General features: G+C 33.6%; 1 protein-coding gene across 6 annotated transcripts in view; it reads left to right on the top strand.

The window, feature by feature from the left end:
- DMD (dystrophin) overlaps positions 1 to 19845 on the top strand; it is a 971087-nt gene that overhangs the window by 370399 nt on the left and 580843 nt on the right. For 5 of the 6 annotated variants that reach the window (XM_050969735.1, XM_050969742.1, XM_030234274.2 and 2 more), the window contains 5 exons: positions 1132 to 1311; positions 8733 to 8855; positions 10394 to 10531; positions 12415 to 12567; positions 13511 to 13693. In XM_050969735.1, the coding sequence (XP_050825692.1) occupies positions 1132 to 1311; positions 8733 to 8855; positions 10394 to 10531; positions 12415 to 12567; positions 13511 to 13693 (777 nt within the window). Of the gene's footprint in view, positions 1 to 1131; positions 1312 to 3272; positions 3402 to 4989; positions 5161 to 8732; positions 8856 to 10393; positions 10532 to 12414; positions 12568 to 13510; positions 13694 to 19845 lie in introns of all 6 variants that reach the window. The other variant, XM_050969772.1, reaches the window with a different exon arrangement.

Genomic DNA, 19845 nt, shown 5'->3' with positions numbered 1-19845 from the left:
TAATTTTCTGTATTTAGGTTTCTGTGAGACATCCATGTCTTTAAACACCAGTTCTTCTTCCTTCTCTACTAAGTTCTGTGTGTGTTCATCTTGGAACACTTTGTGCTTGCAGTTTTACTTTTTAAGCAGAGATTTATGTGCCTGGATCATTGCTATCAGGTGCCAAGGATCTCAGAAAAAAATTCTCTCATAAAAATGGTTTTATGCGAAATTAGGTGTAAGGAGTAGGTGCCTCTCCTTGAGTATTCAGTAAGACTGCTGTACTTTGCACTGTTTCATCTCACTGTGCAGTATTTAAACATCTGCTTTCTTTACATGTTGTCTAAATATGCTGGGATTTGTTCCTTTTGTTAGACATCTTGTATGTTGCAGTGAATATTCAGACATGAATAATAAATAAATTATGTAACCTTACATATCACATCTATAAGGTAAGATAACAGTGGGAAGAGATGCTGGAAATCTGACTTTATAGCACTGCATATGTGTTGTAGTCATTCAAGCTTAGAAATGCTATGGGCTATAGCTTATTTTTAGTATTTTGGTTTGCAGAATGAAATCCCAAGTGAATCTGATGAGAATGTGCATTTCTACAATTAACAGAATGAAATAACATAACAGAATGAAATAAATAACAGTCTTTTGAAAAAGATTGCATTGAAAAGTATTAAAATGATGAAATATTCACTAGACTATTTTTGATGAAGTTTTCTGTCTTAAGGTGTCTTCATGATGGTGTATGTTTGTCCCAATTATTATGTAAGCTTTATATACTATTTGATAACTAGCTAATTTTATTACATGAAAAGTAACTTTACATCTCTATATAAATATTATAAAATGTTGATTCATTTTTAATAATTAAGTATTGAAACTATATGTTGAGCACTGAAAGATAATTTGCACTTTTTTAAAATTAAGCTATTGAGAGATGAATATATTCAATTTTATCAGAGCTCAAGAGAAACAATTTCCTTTGTATTTGCCGCTCTTCACAGAATGCCTTCCCTTCCTATAGTAAGCAAGGCTGTGTGTTCTAGTATAAACTTGCTGCCTGATTTATCAATTCATGTTCTTAGTGTGGATAATTTTTAATTCCCAGAAATTTTATTTCTTGTTCTGCTCATGTAGGCAACACGGAAGGAGATTGAGAAGCGCCAGGTCCAGCTTAAGAGCATCAGTGATTTAGGAGAGAATTTGAAGACAGTGATGAAAGGAAAGGAAAGTCTTGTGGATGATAAACTCAGCCTGCTGAACAGTAACTGGAAAGCAGTAACTTCACGTGCTGAGGAATGGTTCAATCTCTTGCTGGTAAGGAAAATGCATTTCTTCACATAGAGGAAATGTTGGTTTCCTGTTGTACATGCCCAGCCTTATAGAAGTGCACTTTCTGGTGCCTTGGACTGTGCTTATTGAATACACAGAATCACAGGCAATCAGATTGATTGTTGTTTAGTACATTTGTATGTTTTGAAAACCTCATTGATTACCAAGTGGAATTTTGATTGTTAGCAGTTTGCAATACTGTCTCAAAAGTTCTTGTATTGTTTTTGGTTTGTTTTTTTTTTTTTCCTAGTAAATCAAATGCAGTTTAAAGGACGGAGATTACTTCAGTAGTCAAATAAAAAAAAATCGTCAAGTAAGCTGAGACAGTCTTAGTATTGATACCAACAACATCAGCTACTTTTGGCTGCACTGGCATTTCTGTTTGGAATAGTACAATTGGGAAATAAGTTTCCACTTTCAAGTTGGCTTGGTTGGTTTGGCCCACAAGGCAGCTCTATTGTGTGTGAGTTTTGATTCCTTTTAGAGGCAACTGAATCGTAAGCTCTTCTCAGAGTGCACACATGATGTGCTGAAGGACTATGATTTGATCTTTCAGAACTTCATTATCCTCTTTTGCATACTTTTATAAGGCATGCTTAAGTGGGGATAATTTCTTAAGGGGACTGGATTAAGTGCAGTAGACAGTAAAACCCCTAATACACATTTCATCCCCAACTGCCTCAAACTACAGATAGTCACATAACTTTATTCATTCTGTCCTGAAGAGGTGACAACTTGAACCCTTAAATACAGAAGGGTCTTAACAACTGGGCTGTCAGAATTCTTTGGGAAATCTTACATGCTGTTTCTGTTCCTGAGAGCATGGGAATGCACTTTCACCCTGGAGAAACAGAAGTGATTTTTAAGGATGTGTTGGCCTTAGTCATGTCTTTTCAGGGCTTGATGTGTTGGAGCTCCTCTAGAGTCTGTATGGCTGCTTTACAGATACTTTGGCAATAAATATATAGCATCACTACAAGGCATCCTCAGCTGAGTAAAGTATCTGGAAAACTGAAGCATTTCATTCAGAATCATGCAGGTGCACAGATTTAATGTGGAACTGATTGTAAGAAGCATAAAATGGAATTTACAGGTCGATATAGTTATGTGTTCCTGTACATCCTCTCTCTCCCTACTTTGGACTCTGTGGTTAACATTTGCTAAAACACATGATAAAAAGGTCTAAGAGAGGTAATTGTGGGGTTTTACCAATTTTAGAACAGTGTAAAATAAAGGTAGGTACATTTGGGTGCCAAAAGAATCAGTAATATCTTTTGATTTTGGGTGTGTGGTCTACATATGTATTGTGTGAGATATGCATAGGCCCCATCCTAGGGAGCTCACCCAAAAAGACAGAGTTTTAAATGAAGCAGAGAAATTAGGATTGATCAGAATATCAACTAGAATAGCTTTTGAAGAGAAAAGCCTCAAAGCAGAGAAGTTGAGAAAAATCTCAAAGCTATGAAATGCCCACAGGAGGTTTAGATACAAAGACCCCAGTGTTGATTGTGATTTTGCAAGTGCATCCTTTTGGCCATTTGAGTTTCAGTCAATTGACTGGCTTTCCAAAATGAATTCTGGACCTTGTTCTTGGGAAAGACTCCTTTGCAGTTCCTGTAGGTCTGGCTCACAGCTTCCTGTTCCTCTCAGCATCTCGCTGAGCTGCCAACACCTGTGTCTTGCTGTGACTTTGTCATCCTGCTGCCTGTCACTTTGGAAGCTTCTGTCTCTCTCCTAGAGTGTCTTTTTCAAGAAACCTAACAGGCAAAGTGAAGGAAACAAACAGGAGATTCAGTCCTTCACAAAACAAGAAGTTACTGTGTAAAATGAACAAGTTTTCATGATGTCATATTGTGTGCATGTTTGCCACACTTGGCATAACTACAGCTGTTATTTCAGTTCTGATTACATTTTTTGTATGCAGTATTTACCTTTTCCACATACAGGATTATCAAAAGCACATGGAGGCTTTTGATCAGAATGTAGCTAATGTCACTACTTGGATGTATCGTGCTGAAATACTGTTGGATGAATCTGACAAACAAAAACCCCAGCAAAAAGAGGAAATTCTTAAGGTAAAAAAAAATGTGATTTACTGGAAAGCATTAATTTTATTCTAAAAAAGACTGTGTCAAAACTAGCATATTTCAAAAGGTATCACAAATGGATTAAAATTCTTTTTTCTATGCTAAAGCTACCCTCTAGCAACTTGTAGATTACTTAATAAATTTGCTCTGTAATACCAAAATTAAATCCCTGCAGAAATAAAACCAGATTGTTATTATAATTCTTGGGAATTTCCTGGTGAGTAAAACAGCAGCTTATAGAACACATGTCTGCTGGAGAATACTCCTATAACTCAAGGCTTTTTTTTGTTTGAACACAATATTTTCCTTTTCTCTCCCCTTTATTTTTAATTGTATTTCTGTTTTTCTGTGATACTTTTCCAATATGTATGATATTTCTGTCATATGATTGTTTTAATTCTACAAACATTGCTTACACTGAGGCGAGATCAGCAACACAGACAAGAATATAATATGTTGAATTAGCTGTAGCATCAGGGGTTAATGTCTTGAGCTTGGGGTTTTAGTTGGCCAATTGCATCATTTGACCAAATGATGAAAAATTAACTTGTAATATGGATGTGTATGTTAAAATATCTAATTTAAAATACCTTCCTTAAGGAAAACATCAAATTATTATCTAAAGGAACTTCTTTTTTTCTTCTGAAGTCAATGTGAAATTTTACTTTGTAATGAACTCCATGGTCGTGACATAATATCTGAGTAGAGTTTGCAAATCAAAATCAGAATTGTATTGCTGACACTGACGTAATGATGCCATTTACTGCAGCAAAGTTTTACAAATTCTAGGGCATAAATCAATGCCTCATTGATCTTGGCAGGTATATGAGACTGGGTTTTGTAGAAGAATGAACAATTTGGCCACCATCAGATACAAAGTAAAATTATCAATACCTATATTTATGTTTGCATTGCACAAAGGTAGTTCAGGCAGAGAGTAAAATGTAATTCTTAATTCCCAACTGTATTTCTGATTCCCAAATGCCTTGCTATCTATTTTTGGCCTCTGCCTGTACTGGGATCTACTGTTAAGATTAATATTGCAGAAGATAAAGGCTTTTGCCCTCTTCCTTTTTTTTTTTTTTTATTTTTTTTTTTAATTTGCGACTGATTTATAGAAAAAAATAGGACTTTTTTTTTTTAATCTGGTCATTTTTACTTGCCTGAACTATGGCCCTGAGCAGTATTGAAAACAACAATTACACATCCATTTCTATAATACATGAATTAGCAGCTCATCCTAGCTTCAGAAACATAGAATAATTTAGTGCACCCTGAAATATGCTGCAATATTATTGCAGATAAGAATCTCCATAGAAATAATGATCCCCATTAATTTCAGCCAGGAGATACTAAAACAGACTTTTAGATACATTCCTGCTATAAATTTGAGGGATACAAGTAGGAATGTTATCCAAGGAAATTCTACTGGATTTACACACTCATGCATAATTATCTGAATTTGCTTGGTGGATTTGCTCCCTATTCCTTTGCACACTTTCTCTCTCTCTCTCTCTTTCTCTCTCTCTGCATTTATTACTAACTTCAAGCCCTGTCTCTTGCTCACGGACTGTAGCGCTTAAAGGCTGAGCTGAATGACATTCACCCCAAGGTGGACTCTGTGCGTGACCAGGCCAGAGACTTGATGGCAAACCGTGGGGACCACTGCAGGAAAGTGGTAGAGCCTAAACTCTCAGAGCTCAACCAACGATTTGCAGCTGTATCACAGAGAATTAAGAGTGTAAAGGTAGGAGGACTTGCTTCCCTAAGGAGATGCATAAAAAAATGGTGTTTGTGTAAGGTGCACAATGGCAACTATGTAGTGGGGTAGAGTTCCTCGAAAAACTGAGCTTTAAAAGGAAAACAATGCAGAAACTAAGGATTTCATTCTTTTTTTATTGAGTGTGACGATTTGAGGGGTTTTGCCATTAAGATCTTTCTTCACTGTTTCACAATTAGAAGTGTTCACTGAATTTATATTAATGTAACAATGATTAAGTCATTAACTTACAAAATGAACATCTGAGAATTAGTAAGTCTCTAACTTTGCAAAGTATGAGTAGCCTTTTTCATATAGATTTGGCTTTGAGAGCTATTTTTTTTCAAGTGCATTTGGTCTTTTCCTATGAGTCTGAGATTCACCAGTGCTGGAGACAGAAATAGATAGGTAGAGATTTTATCAATTGTACATCAGCTACTCATCTGTAGAACCAGCATGACTGCTAAATCTGAATTCAGTGTGGATTAGGCAATTTTCAGCCAAATTCTGCCTTCTGATTTGGAATGAAGAAGGACATAAGCCACCTACTTTCTCCATTGTATTTTGCTGCCCTTATTCTGAAGAGCTATTCAGCAGATTAAATGAGGCAGCCATGAAGGTTGGTTCAGAGGATAATGGGAATGCACAGATCCTGATCTAAACTATTATTGCTGGTCGCTGTACTATCACTGGAAGTAAATGCACAGAGATCCATGGCAAAGCAGGAAATAAGCTGGGCAAAAAGCATAAGCAAAGAGACATGGTTTCCATGAGTTAGGATCTGTGCACAGTTCACTATCTTGCCTTACCAGCATATCTCTGTGGATATTTGGGTTTATTTAGGTTTCTTTACTGAAGCAAAAGAATGTCTTCTGAATAAAGGTAACAATTTTTTCCTTAATAGCCATCAGTAGTATTTCAGCCATTCCAGCTTCTTACCAACTTCTTACACATGTACAAGCTGTAGACTGAGGACATCTTTGCAAGAACTGTGTTGTCTGATGTTTTTGCTCTGAACATCTGCTATCTGCAGTCTGCATTTCCATCTCAGTTTTACTTTGCACTTCCATGTTATTGTAAACTTGCAGAGTTGATGCAGCCTTTGGTGGGATCCTGTGAAATTATTGCTTGTCCTAGGGAAAAATAGGACTGCCTGCAGATGGCTTATTGGGGGGTTCAGTGTTCAGCACTTCATGTGGGCTCACTCAAAGAAGGGACAAAAGATTCCTATCAAGATAAAGTGTCTTCAGAACACAGCCTGCACATGTCTTCCACCTTCAGCCTTCTCTCTCAGGTTTTCTTCCATTTCTGACGCCAAAGTGGGCTGGAATTGGCATAACCACACTAAGATTTAGAGAAGAAGTACCCAGCAAGATGAGAGGAATTAGTACAGTACACAAATTATAATGGTAAATTAGAATTTAGGGGACCTTTTCCAAGACCTTGGGAAATACACAAGTAGAATATGATTCACAAAGGATACTTGCTATTATAAGTAGTGAATCAGATAGAGAGGTAAAAAAATAGACTGAATTATTGACCATTCTACTGACTTGCTAAATGAATTTGTATAAAGGACAAAATGACTGTGTTCTTTATTTTGTCTACCTGTATAATGTAGGCAATTGTACATTCCTTATGTTTTGGCTTAATGAGCTGGAAAATTATTATTATTATGGGGTGATATGCTTCCTAAATGTTTTTTGCTTTTTCCCCCTATATTTATGTAAAATTATTCTCTCTGTGAAAGATTAAAACATAAAGAGGATTGAAAGCTCTCATAACCTATTTTCAATAATTACTCGTCTGTCTTCAAATTAGGGTTTTTTTTTCAAAAAAACCCCCTAATTTGAATATTATTACACAATAATCAGTACAACAGTGAAGTAAATAAGAAATGATCCATGAAGTCAGTGAATGGTAGTATATAATTGTCATGTCGAGAATTAACAAAATGTTCTTAGTATACTGAAATGAGACTTAACATTTTGAAGTAGTCTTTGAACATCTTTCAATTACTGGAAGTCATTTGGTATTTTTCTTTCCCCTTTCTTTTTTGTTATTTTTCTTAGCCTTTTTCAGAGACTGTAGATTTTATATTCCAATTTTATTAGTTGGTTTGTCTTTTAATGACATTTAAGTACTTAAAAAATATTTTCAGAGCATTTAAGAAGAAATTACTGTGTAGTTTTCTATTACTTCTAACTCAGCTGAAGTGCATGATGAGTGTAATTCTGAGCCTTTTAATGAAAATTTGTGAGCACAGTATTATTCTCTATAAATATTTTACATTGTTATATTTCCATTAATGTTTGTAAATGTGCAAAATATTTTTTGTTAAAATAATCAACCAGATACAACTAAGGCTTTTTTACTCTGAGTCTTCAAGGTCATCTGAGAAGACGTTTCATTTGACATCCTGTCTCTCATGTTTTAACTGAATAATTTTTATTGTTGCTGTCTTCATTACATAATATATAATATAAAACCTAATACAATGATAAGTAATTTTATCAGAGGAAAGAGTAAAAGAGAGCTGGTTAGGATATAATGTGCTTGTGTCTTTAGCAAGAAAGTCAGGTGTACATCCAGGAGTTCCCAGACCTTCAAAAAGCATTAATTACCTTTAAGTCTAAATTTTGTGCAAGAACCACTGAGATTTTCTTTCTTCTTCTTGGGTTTAAAGCTTTGAAGGAAGAAACAATTTCTGTTGATGATTTGCAATGCAATTAATAAATAGACTATATATTGTCCATAATATATGTACATTCACAGGCACTGTGTCAGATGGACAAAAGGCAGTGCATTGTTTTTAAGAAGTAGCACTTGTTGGAGAGTTCAAAACTGAACACTAAACTAAAGCACCATAATTATACTGTGATTTATTTTGGAGGAATTGAGTCTGTTTTCTTTGGTTGACTTTGGTTTTTTGTCCTGAATTTTTGTTGAGGCTTTTTGAAACAAAAGCTTAACTTTTGTTGATTTTTTTTTTTTCCTGAAATGTTACAAAATACTATTAGGGGAATATTTTACACAAAGATTTTCTGTCCTTTGTTTTGTAGCATTTACCTGGCACTTCTACTATTCTATGTGAGAGAACAATGATTTCAAAACTTAACCAGATTAATATTAAAATTTTCTCAATTCTTAATAGTAGGTGTTTTTTCATCTGAATGGACTTCTTGTTTCTGTATGAATAATTTCTGGCAAACCAGATTTAACCAAGTATTGTAAACTCCTTTTTTTTAATTTTTAGAAAAATACTATATCTTTGGACTTGTTCTTACACACAAATGTGAGAATGTATTTTATTTTTTTCTTTTTACATTTCATTCACTTTAAAATTCTTAGGTTTACTTACATGGAAATTCTACATAAATTTGTATCTTTATTTATATCTTTGGGTACTTGGAGTATGGTGTAGATATTTTTCAACGTGATGGAAAGTCTACCATTGTTTTAGAAATAGGGGGTAGCACAGATATCTCTTTTAATTTCTGTTTCTGATAAAACTGAAATGTGTGCTTTAAATAAATAATCTTTTTATTTCTCCATTTTAGCCCTTCATCCCTTTGAAGGAATTGGAGCAATTTGACTTCGATATACAAAAAATGCTTGAACCACTGGAGGTTGAAATTCAGCAGGGAGTGAATCTGAAAGAGGAGGACTTCAATAAAGATATGGTAATTTGGTTGAAATGGAAGTCTGAGCAAAATAAGAAGGGAGATGAAAAAATCTGAGTGAAAATCAGAAACCCATATTTGTGTCAGGATCTTTGGATATAACTTAGGCAAAACTTTTCTATGCTAATATATCATAAAATCAAAAGTCCCAAATTAGTACTAACTAAATTTTTTTTGTGCTAACCTAATTTTTACCTTATCAGAAAAGAATTTCTTGTCCTTAATGAAAACACTAAGCAGACCAGGAATGTTATCCATGGGTTCTTTGCTACTACCAGCAGTAATACAGAACATTGAATGAATATTAAAATATCTGTAGTGGTATAATAGACCAGGAAAAATCAGAATGATGTAACAAAATGTGCACTATAGGAAATGAATACATTCACTAAAAATAAATGCTCATGAAAAGAATTGCCACTTGCCAATTGGTTCTTCACCAATCTGCATATAGCATTTAATGTAAATAGGTTTTGTGGCTGTGGTAAGCTTTATTACTTAAGTTTTACTGTTCCAAGTCATTAAACCATTTATTCTATTTGCTGGTGGGGGGGGGATGGAGATAGAAAAATAGAAGTAAAATACTGCAGTGTTTTGCTACTATTGCAATTGTGGTGTGTGTTCTCCAGAGTGATTTTCAGAGAGATGACATTTTTAGGCTGGGAAAAAAGAGAGATTCATCTTTGGACCTTCTCTTTTTGAGTCCTCAGCAAGATCAAATATATATTTGTTTACAACCAATATAAAGTTTCAATATTATTTTACTTTTAAGGAATTTTTCAAAGATGTCTGTTTCATATCAGTGCTAGAAGGAATCTTTACAAGCTGTTTGTTCTTCTATTCGGGAAAAATAAAATTTTAGGCTCTATGTGCTGCATGCAGAATTTAGCATATGTTTGTAGAGTTAAATTCAAAGTGAATCAAGTTTGACAGGGCACTTTCCACTACCTAAGCGTATTTGGTTCCCTTTCTTTGCATCAAATACTTAGAGTGGTTCAAGACACTGCCAGAAGCTGTGACATAAATTCAGCTTTGAAGATTCATAGATTTGTAGGTGGCTTCTATGTTAAAAATGCTTAGTGACAGTATTTTCCCTATCAGAATTGCTGACTTTCAATGTGATGATACACAGAATGGTCAGTAATTGTGTGGTCTGCCAGCACACTGGCAATTTCAATCTCTGCTGCCAGTGATTTAGAATATTTTACATATATCTATTCTTTTTGTTTGAAAAGAAGTTCACGTTTTTGAATTTCAAGTTTTTGCCTGTGTTTTTATGCTGTTGTCCTGGATGCTGCATAAGAGCTAATACCAAAAATCTGTAGATTTGTAGGTGCTCTTACTTTTATCTCTCTATGTATATTGCAGAAAGCAAGTAAAAGTTACTTGACCATCAGTATACAGCTGCAAGTCTGTTACATGATTACTTTAGCATGGTCTGTATCTACAAGTACCTAAGTAATGCACATTATATGGTTATTTTGTTGGTTATATTGTGATTAAAATGCACATTATATTGGTTATTTTTTTCAAATCAGAGTGAAGAGGATGAGAGCACAGTAAAAGAATTGCTGCAAAGGGGTGACAGACTTCAAAAGGGAGTCACAGATGAGAAGAAACGTGAGGAAATAAAGAAAAAACAACAGCTGTTGCGGACTAAACATAATGCCCTCAAGGTACAGGAGCTACAGTTATAAGCACATGCTGTTAAACCCTTTTTTTCATTTCAGGGCATCTTTTTGCTAAATGAATTGTCTTTACTATTTAGAGATGAGTAATTTGAAACTATTTTGCTATAGATGTATTTTTTAATACAGTTCTTTTGATGCCTTGCAAAAGGCATTTTACAATCTCCACTTGAGGAGCATTGTCTTATCCTCAGCATTTCAACTGTGTGAATGCCAGCTGGACAGCACTGATTTCTTTGATAATTCCTTTTTTAACATATTATGTATGTTTTATAGTTCTTCAACAGCAGTCAAGACCTTAGTTAGAATCAGATCCTGCAAACTTACATTCTCAGTTAAATAACACAATTCTGGCCATGAATAAGTTCTTCCTCCTTCAGTAAAATACTTACACTCCTGTTTGAAGAGTGGCTCCAGCCTATCTAGAATAGGATGGGTGGTAATACCAATAGACATAGGAGCTGAGATGCTGAAACCCAAAGTTGCATATGGAAATTCTGAGTTGAAACAATCCAAGAAGTAAAACTGTGATAATGTTCCTAGAAATGCACATTATGTGTTTTCAGCTAACAGATATAACTGGAAGTGTCATCTTTCTATAAAAAATAAAAGTGATGAAAGATAGAATCTTACAATTAGAGAGTCACCTTGATCACCTACCTGGAGCTGTGGGCACTGGCTACTGCAGGAGAATTTTTATGTTGTCATCAAGCAGAATCTTTCTTTCTTTGGATAATTTGGATTAAGTTATCTTTGGTTTGAAGGACATGGCACATTTACCTTTTCTTGTTACTTATTTTTATGCATGCTCTTTCCTTTCCAGCGGAATTAATTCTAAATCTTAAAATTTTGCAACTCTGCGTGAATTCAGGAGAAGGATAGCTAGGATATACTGTGGTTTCGTCCACATTTAAAAGAAGCTTGAAATCTATTGGGTGTATCTTTGACTGTTCCAGCTAAATGGAAGCAATTCATAATTTTTGTGTTGGAGAAACAAGAACAGTGTTTATTGCACTGTGCTGTTGAGCAGATCCTCCTTGGCTGTTTTTTATGGTATAGTGATAGATTTTCCTTTGGGTGACTCAGTCAAGGCATTCACCCTGGTGAAAAAAATTCAAGAATGGTTCAGGCAAATTAATCTGAGTATTTTTATATAAAATATACCAGTAATTTTTAAATTTACTTCCAATAAGAAATTATAGTAATTAAAATATTTTCTGAATTCTGCAAGAGTGAAGTTAAGTAGTTAAAGCAAATCTATATTTAACAACATTTCTAAGGGAAAAAACCAAACATTTTATACCTTCCTGCCAAAGAAAAGTTTTAATCCTTTTTAAAGCAGAGTTATAAACACAAGACATTTGTTATGTATGTGGTATTTAATTTAGATAAAGAAAACCTGTCTTTGCAAACTTTTCTGCATTGCAGTGATTTTCATTTGAATAGCTACAGAGTTTTCATGCAGGCTAGAAATTCACAGGAGTCCACAAAATACAGAAGTCCTACTTTTGGCTAGATACTAAGGGGGCTGTGTCTCCATCTGTCCAGTAAGTATTCTGAGCAGAAGTGTTTTATATAAAATACTGACATTTATGTAAGAGTCTTAACTTCTCTGAGTATTGGTGACTGTCTCAGTGGTTTATTCAACATGTGAACAACACTGAAATAGGTAACCTCCTTTTAAACAAACAAAAAAAATTTGTTAAACTGATGCAAATATGTTTAGTTACTCATATACTTGCTTTAAATATCAACATTTAATTAAAAAATTAGCAGCCTTGTACACTTTTTTCCCCTTCAGTGTTCACACATGCCAGTTCATATTTATAAGCCTTTAATTCATGTTCTAATAATGTCTGCACTGTGAACAGGACTTGAGAGCTCAAAGAAGAAAAAAGGCTTTAGAGATTTCTCATCAATGGTATCAGTACAAGAGGCAGGCTGATGACCTAATGACATGGCTGGATGACATTGAGAAAAAGTTAGCCGGTCTGCCAGACCACAGAGATGAGCAGAAGCTAAAGGTAATGTTGTTTTGGGTTGGCAATGATAGATCTTTTGGAGTGATAGTTTATCTGTAGAACAGACAGCAAATGCAACAAACAATCCTACCTTATAGCTACAGAAAATTATATGTTCAGTTCTTTATTTCTGTTTATAGTAAAGCAAACCCTAATTATCTGTGTTCAAAGTGACATTTCTTTGTTGTATTATATTTTCTATTTGTTTCCTATACAGAATGATATATAAGTAATTTGAAACACACTAAATATAATGTTTTGTCAATAATACAGAAAGTGCGCAATGTATTAAGAAGTATCAAATGTTTTCTAGTAAAAATTGTAATTGATTTTATGTATCTTTGTTCCAGATGAACAAATGACTTACCAGTATATGGATGACCTCTATCTCATGTTAGCACATTCATTTTCATCAGAACATGTTCATATGTCACTGTCAAACTCTATAGATTTATTTACATGCTGTCAAAGGTTTTCCTGGTTTATTTTACATCGTCTTTCTTTGCTTCATTCTCTGTTGAGTTTCCCACGGAGTAAAATAGAAGTTAGCTAGTACATTAAAGACCCTAATAGTATATTTGTAAGCTGTTCAAACACTATTTGTCCTGAATATGCTGACCCTTACTGAGAAAGTAATTTCTCCAATTGCCCATCCCAGTGTACTAGCAAGAATCTGAACATGGGAGCTGTTGGCCTCTGCTAGCAGTTTCAGAGTGCAGTAGCTCTTAGGATCTCTACAGCCCATCCCAAGAAGGTTCTTCAATTTCAGTTATTTTTATTTTGCTTAAATGTAAAATAAGACATGAATAATATGAAAATAAGCTGTAAATTTTACTTGTGACAATAAAATGGAAATGGATTTTCTGACGGAAGTATTTTGCTAATTTGAAGTTGATTGATCTAGTTAGCTAACTGTCCTGGGCCCTGTATTGGTTTTGCTCACTAGGAGATTGGTGGAGAATTGGAGAAGAAGAAGGAAGATCTGAATGCGGTGCACAGGCAGGCTGAACGCCTGTCTAAGGATGGGGCTGCAAAAGCAGTGGAGCCAACCCTGATACAGCTCAGCAAGCGCTGGCAAGATTTTGAGAGCAAATTTGCTCAGTTTCGAAGACTCAACTATGCACAAATTGTGAGTTGTTACTGGCAAACCCATATGTTTGCAACTGCTACTACTAACAGCATCCTACTAACAATGAGAGCATCAGGGTCAGTGTCAACTCTTCAGATAATAATAAGAAAAGCCCTATTGTGTGCAACTGGGGGAAGCTTCATATACTCTGATACAATAGTGATCTGCTTTGGTCTTAAAATTGCCCTTAACTTAAATCAGTCATCTACAAAAAACTCAGCAATGAAAAATTTGTGTTTATTTCTGTTGCCTCATTATTTTTCCATAACATTTATCAGTTTTAAAATGTTAGTTTGCCATGCATCTATTTTTTTCACTGAACATGAAAAACACAAAAGTTGTCTTTTCCAAACTACCCATCCCATGCCAATTTTAATTGGTTTTTTTATTTGTCCATAGCATGTTATACTCACTTTAGGAAGTGATTGGAAAAATTTTTATGACTCTATATATAGATATCCTTTCTTCAGAGTTCTGCTTGAACTCTCAAACAAGTTTTTGTTAGAAAATGTAACTTTAAATTTGACAGGATGAAAACATAATTTTACAAACCATCTTCATGTCTTCTGAATTTGAGTTGTTTAGTTGTATATAAAATACAATTATTCTTACTGGTTTATACATGCTGCAATAACTGGGTAAATAAAAGAGAAATAAACTGTCAGTATTCCAGCTTTAAAACAAGATATGTATTGAGTGTTACCCATTTTGAAGTTTACCAGAGGTTGCTTTTGCACTCAAATGAGTTTTTCCTTGCAATTCTTACTACTCTGCACATTGTATTCTGGGTTTTTGATTTTATATGAAGAAAGATAATATTTGCTTTTAAGGAAGTTGCTGCTTTATGTGCTCTCTGTAATCTTAGTGCTAGTGGTAAAGGAGTGTTTCATCAAACTACAATCTTATTTATTTATTTTTAAATGCACCTAGATTGCAGAGAGAACATACTGATAGGATTATGACAATTTAAATATGTGAAGTGTTCTTTTTTAATTGATATATGATAAACTATGTTTTAAAAAGGAAAAAAATTTCAAAAACCAGCAATATGTATAAACTTTTGATAAATATAGCTCTCTATATAATGTACTATATTGTGTATTTTTAACTTTTCTAATACTGAGTTACATAATGTATATGTAAAACTAATACTTTGGATAGTTATGCAGTTAATGGAAGCAATCAGAGAAACATTAACTTTGGTTTGTATGTTATTAAATCTTGTTCCATCTGATTACACTATTCAGATTACGATGGTTTATATTAAACTTGATGGATGTAATCAGTTGCAAATTGTTTATATTGACATGGAGCTAGAGCGAGAGTCACTTTGTCTTGTAAATGAGTTGGCTTTTTTTAATGAATATATTTGTTCCTTTGATAATCAAGTAAGGAATCAGATTGTGCATGCAATTTATATAAAACATTCTGCTGTCGCTGTGCTTTTTATGTCACCCACCACCTACCATGACAGGGGATGAATATATCCATTATAAAATTTTACTAGCAGATCAATAAACTTTATTTTAGCATATTTTTTATTCAAATATGTAAGGTAGATGTGCATCAGCATGTTTTTGAATTGCTCAGATGAAAACACTCACCAACTTTTTAAATTCATGTAACCATTACATGTTTTTATTCTTAAAATATATAATTATATACTGTATTTATAACCTTGAAAGGTTACATTTTTAAATATTAAATATTTCATGCAAGAAGTCTACTTCTTACTATTTCTCTAGGGAATGACATCATTCAATGAAATTTACATGTACACAGGACAATTACTGTATCCTTCTCATTTCACATGAAAAATATCTCACTCTGTTGACAAGGACTAAGGTGATATTCATATGAAAAATTTTAGAATTTATACAGAAGCTACTGAGACATGAGAGAGGCAGTAAATCTTCATGACCCAAATCAGTGAGAAGTGCAATGGCCTTGTTATTGTTAATGTTTTGACTTTGCTGAATTAGTGAAACAGAGGAAATTTCTCAAGGTTTTTTTCTTTTTCTTAAACAGCTTAACTACCTACCTCACAGGGATGTTGTGAGGATGCATTAGTTGTTTGTGCAAGACTTTAAAATACAAAAGAAAAATGAAAATTCAAACTATTCACTTGAACACATGCATATACCATCAAAAATAACTTCCACCGAGATTTTCTATGTTAACCAACAACTGAATAAAGCCATACAATAAAAATACAAAATTGATTTTTTCTTTAAAGCAAAAGAAATAGAAAAATGCTGCATTTATTTATAATTTATGATGTATTCCATAATAGTTATGTAGCAACTGAAAGCTGTTATAAATCAGTGAGGGTTTAGTTTTACTGTGTATCTTGCAATTCATTACACTTCATTGAACAAACATAGCAAGACTGCACTGAAGAAAACCTTTAATTATGTTGCTTAATGACAGATTTGCATTTCTTACATTTTGTTGGAGCTAACATATTTTTGATATCAAAGTGTGAAATTAGAATTATCATGCTCCCCTGGATTTTACTTTTCCCCAGTACTTGTTGGGCAGACCTGTCAGAAGGATATAGGAACGATGATCATCGAAGGATTTATTCTTTCTAGAATGGTGGATCCTTGTTAAATCCCGTGTCTCACAAATACATAGCAGCCAATATCCAAAAGCAAATTGACAAATATACATTGGTGTACATTTAGGAAAAGGAATTTCCTGTCACCACCTTTGAGAGTAGAGTATATTATATTTATATCACCTCAAACATGCATATTCTGTTTAATTTTTTTAATTAATTTTTGAGATATTAATCAGTTTGGTATAGTGTGATCCTCTATGAAATTTTTCAGCAAGTAACATATGACATTCTATAAGTAAAAAGTTGGGTTTAATGCATTTACAGATTTAACATGATACACAAATACATAAATGCAACTGCACACAACCGGAAATCACATTGAGTGAAAAAAAAATTGCAGAGTTCTTGTTGCCTTAAATGTTTTTCTCTCACACCTTGTTGTCTTTATTAATATGTGGCAGAATAAGCAGTGGGCAGAAAATCAGTTGGTAGTAACACCAGTGGTGAAATCTGAATAAATTTTAAAAATTAGTGAAATATATCACTATAATATTTAAAAATTATGATTAACTACTAAATCCAACTGAAATCCATGATAGTTTAGGATACTCTTTGAAAAAACAAGCCTGTAAAGTTTAATCCTAAAACATTATGCAATTTTTGAGTATTAAAATTGCATGTATTAAAAAAAAAATCAGTAAAAAAGAACAATTAGAGAGGTTAAGGGACAATTACTTCTAAAGCACCTCTGCAAAATCAGATATCATTAACCCTTGGCACTCACACAGTATCTTCAGAAAAGCTGTCATATCCCCTTGCTACAGACTAAACATCAATCTTCATTTATACTGTTTTTTTCTGAATCAGTTTAACCCTCTTCCACAGTGGTGGAAATAGTTATCCATTGTAAAGAAAAGGGTAGATTTCGATTGTTTCATTCAAGTAAGGATCAAATTTAGTTATCAATATGTTGATTAAGTTTAATTAAAGTATCCTAATGTCTGTTTTCTAGAATTTTTTTCAAATGTGATCATTTCAACAGTCCATGAGTATATTTGTGTCATGGCTCAGTGTAGACTTTCCTGAGCTGACTGAAATTACTCTGGGGGTAGAGTGCTGAAAGCCTTTTTCATTAGAGAGCATTTTCTAGATGAACACAGGTGCAAGCCTACACTTTAAATTCTTATTTCCTATATGTCCTATTACCATATTTTATCAAGATGCTCAACATTCTCTCTACTATTATAGATTATGGTCTTTCAACTTTCCTCTCTTGGCTGAGCTATGCATGCTGGAAATTATAAGACAGAGTATCTTTAGGACAAGAGAATCTCTTGCAATCTATCAAAATTATGTGTCTACTATTGTATACAAAAGCAAAAAAATAAGCTTACCAATTTCAGCAATTTTATTGGTGACGCGCACAAACATTCTATTGAAATTTATGATCATTTTACTCCTGAAATATTTGGGCCTGGATTTTGGCCATACAGAATTGATCAAATGATAAACAACAGGAGAAAGTATCTTTTCCATACCACTTAGACTATGTTACGGTCAAGAATGAATAAGGAATATAGTTATACGAAACTTATATTTATTTTTATAAGGTAAGTGGTTTAGTCTGAGAAGTTTGATAGTTACCTACACCAAGGACAAAATACCAGCACCTTTAGTACTTCATTTTTCCAAATAAAAGTCAGTATTCTCTTTAAGATCATTTAAAGCATTCAGAAATTCAAAATGCCTGTCTCCTAACTGGATAATCATTTCAGGTGAGAGAATATGTTATCAACTCCTGGAACCAGATTAAATTTACATTTGAAATTCAAGACTTTGTTTACTTTCAGTCTTTAAGAGCATATTGCAATTTTCAGTTAATATTTCCCTGTGCAGCTCTATTTAGGTAATTTAATAAAATTTAAGCATTCGTTTTTGCCATTAAAATAATTTTGTATATCAAGATATTTTCTAAACTGTAAATGAAACATTAATTTAAATAAATATATCACGGTTAGATAAGCACAGGACTCAGTGTCCTGATTATCTGTCTGCATCAAAATAACATGGACAGTTCAATGGTGACGTGCTACCATTGTTTTCAGTTGTTGTTTTCCACTGTTTTCCCAAACACTGATGATGGAATAAAGTGGTTTTCTTCTCTTATCCTTTCTCAAACGTGTCTTGGGTTAAATAAACAAGCAGTTGGTTACGAGAAGAAGGGGCAAACTAATGCTTCATTATTTCTAGAATGAGTGGAGAGAGAGAAATAAAAGAGAGAAAAGACATTAGAAAAACAGGAAAACACCTGCTGGACAGAAGAACTGTACAGTGATGGATTAGTATCCAATTCACCTGTGCACTTTGGGTCTCTTAAGAATGGGACAGAGGTGATGCTGGGACACCATTTAACTTTCTGACATTGGCAGTGGCACCTTTTTTGAACAAATAACTTTACACAGCATAGCTAAAGACTGGACTTTTTGAGTGTGGTCTGCAAAAAGGATGAGGATGAATGAGGAATTTTGGGAAGAGAATCTCAGGTGAAGGTTTACACCTATTTTCCAGTATCTATCAACCTGGAAATTCTTATTAAAAAATGTATTCCAAATAGTTTAGGTGTCTTCAAAATCCTTTAATTTTCTGTCTGATTTAAGATAAGGTATGAGAAAAATGGGACAATATCAACTGAAGATGGATATTGTCTTTGATATAGTTCAAGAAGAGCTAACTTTGTAGATGCATTTTACAATGCACTTTACCTTTCTGTCTAAAATGAATGCATGCAGTGTTGCAGTAATTTAAATGAAGACATTCCATAGCCTTTTTTGTATAAGTGGACAAGTTTACTGTGCTATTTTGAGTTTTTCTAAAGAATATATTTCTTCCCTCATAACTTATCTGTTAATTCTGTACAGTATTCACTCTCATAATTTCAAAGCTATGGTATTTTAGCTGTACAATTAAGCTCTAAGATCCCATATTGTGAGTGACAGAACTTCACAGAAAAGATTTTTCTTGGCCATTTTTCATTATATATTATAAACTTAAGTGATCTATTGCATTCTCAAGTTTAAAAGTGAAACTTGATATCTTTACCTTGTCACATAGGAGTGAAAAGTCTTGTTGCAATATGGAGTAAAGCTGGCTTATAAATTTTTGTTTAAATTATATAGTTATACAAATGTGCTCTTAGCCATGCCACAGGCTTTTCTCACTGCTCACAGAATGGTTGAGATGGAAACCAGGTCAAGTCTTTGGTTAAAAAATCACGTACAACATAGAACCCAGTGGTCCCTGCTTTCAGACCAAACTGAGCATTATGCAACTATAATATTATCTTCTTTATAATTACCCAGTTATTTGGAAAACAAGGCAGCTAATTACCATCTCATTTTCTCTGTTTTAGTTTATTATGATTTATTAGTGCAATAAATTACATGCTGGGATTTTGGTGTCAAAAATTACTTGGCACTATTATTACATTAAATAATAAGGGAAAATACCTTCTGCAGAGTGATCTGGCCCTAAGAGACAGTATTTTTTAGAGATATGTTGTTCATCTCTTGTCTACAATTCAGAATGTCGA

The sequence above is a fragment of the Serinus canaria genome, chromosome 1 (genome assembly GCF_022539315.1).
Source record: "Serinus canaria isolate serCan28SL12 chromosome 1, serCan2020, whole genome shotgun sequence".
NCBI lineage: Eukaryota > Metazoa > Chordata > Aves > Passeriformes > Fringillidae > Serinus > Serinus canaria.
This window is presented reverse-complemented; position numbering and strand designations above follow the sequence as displayed.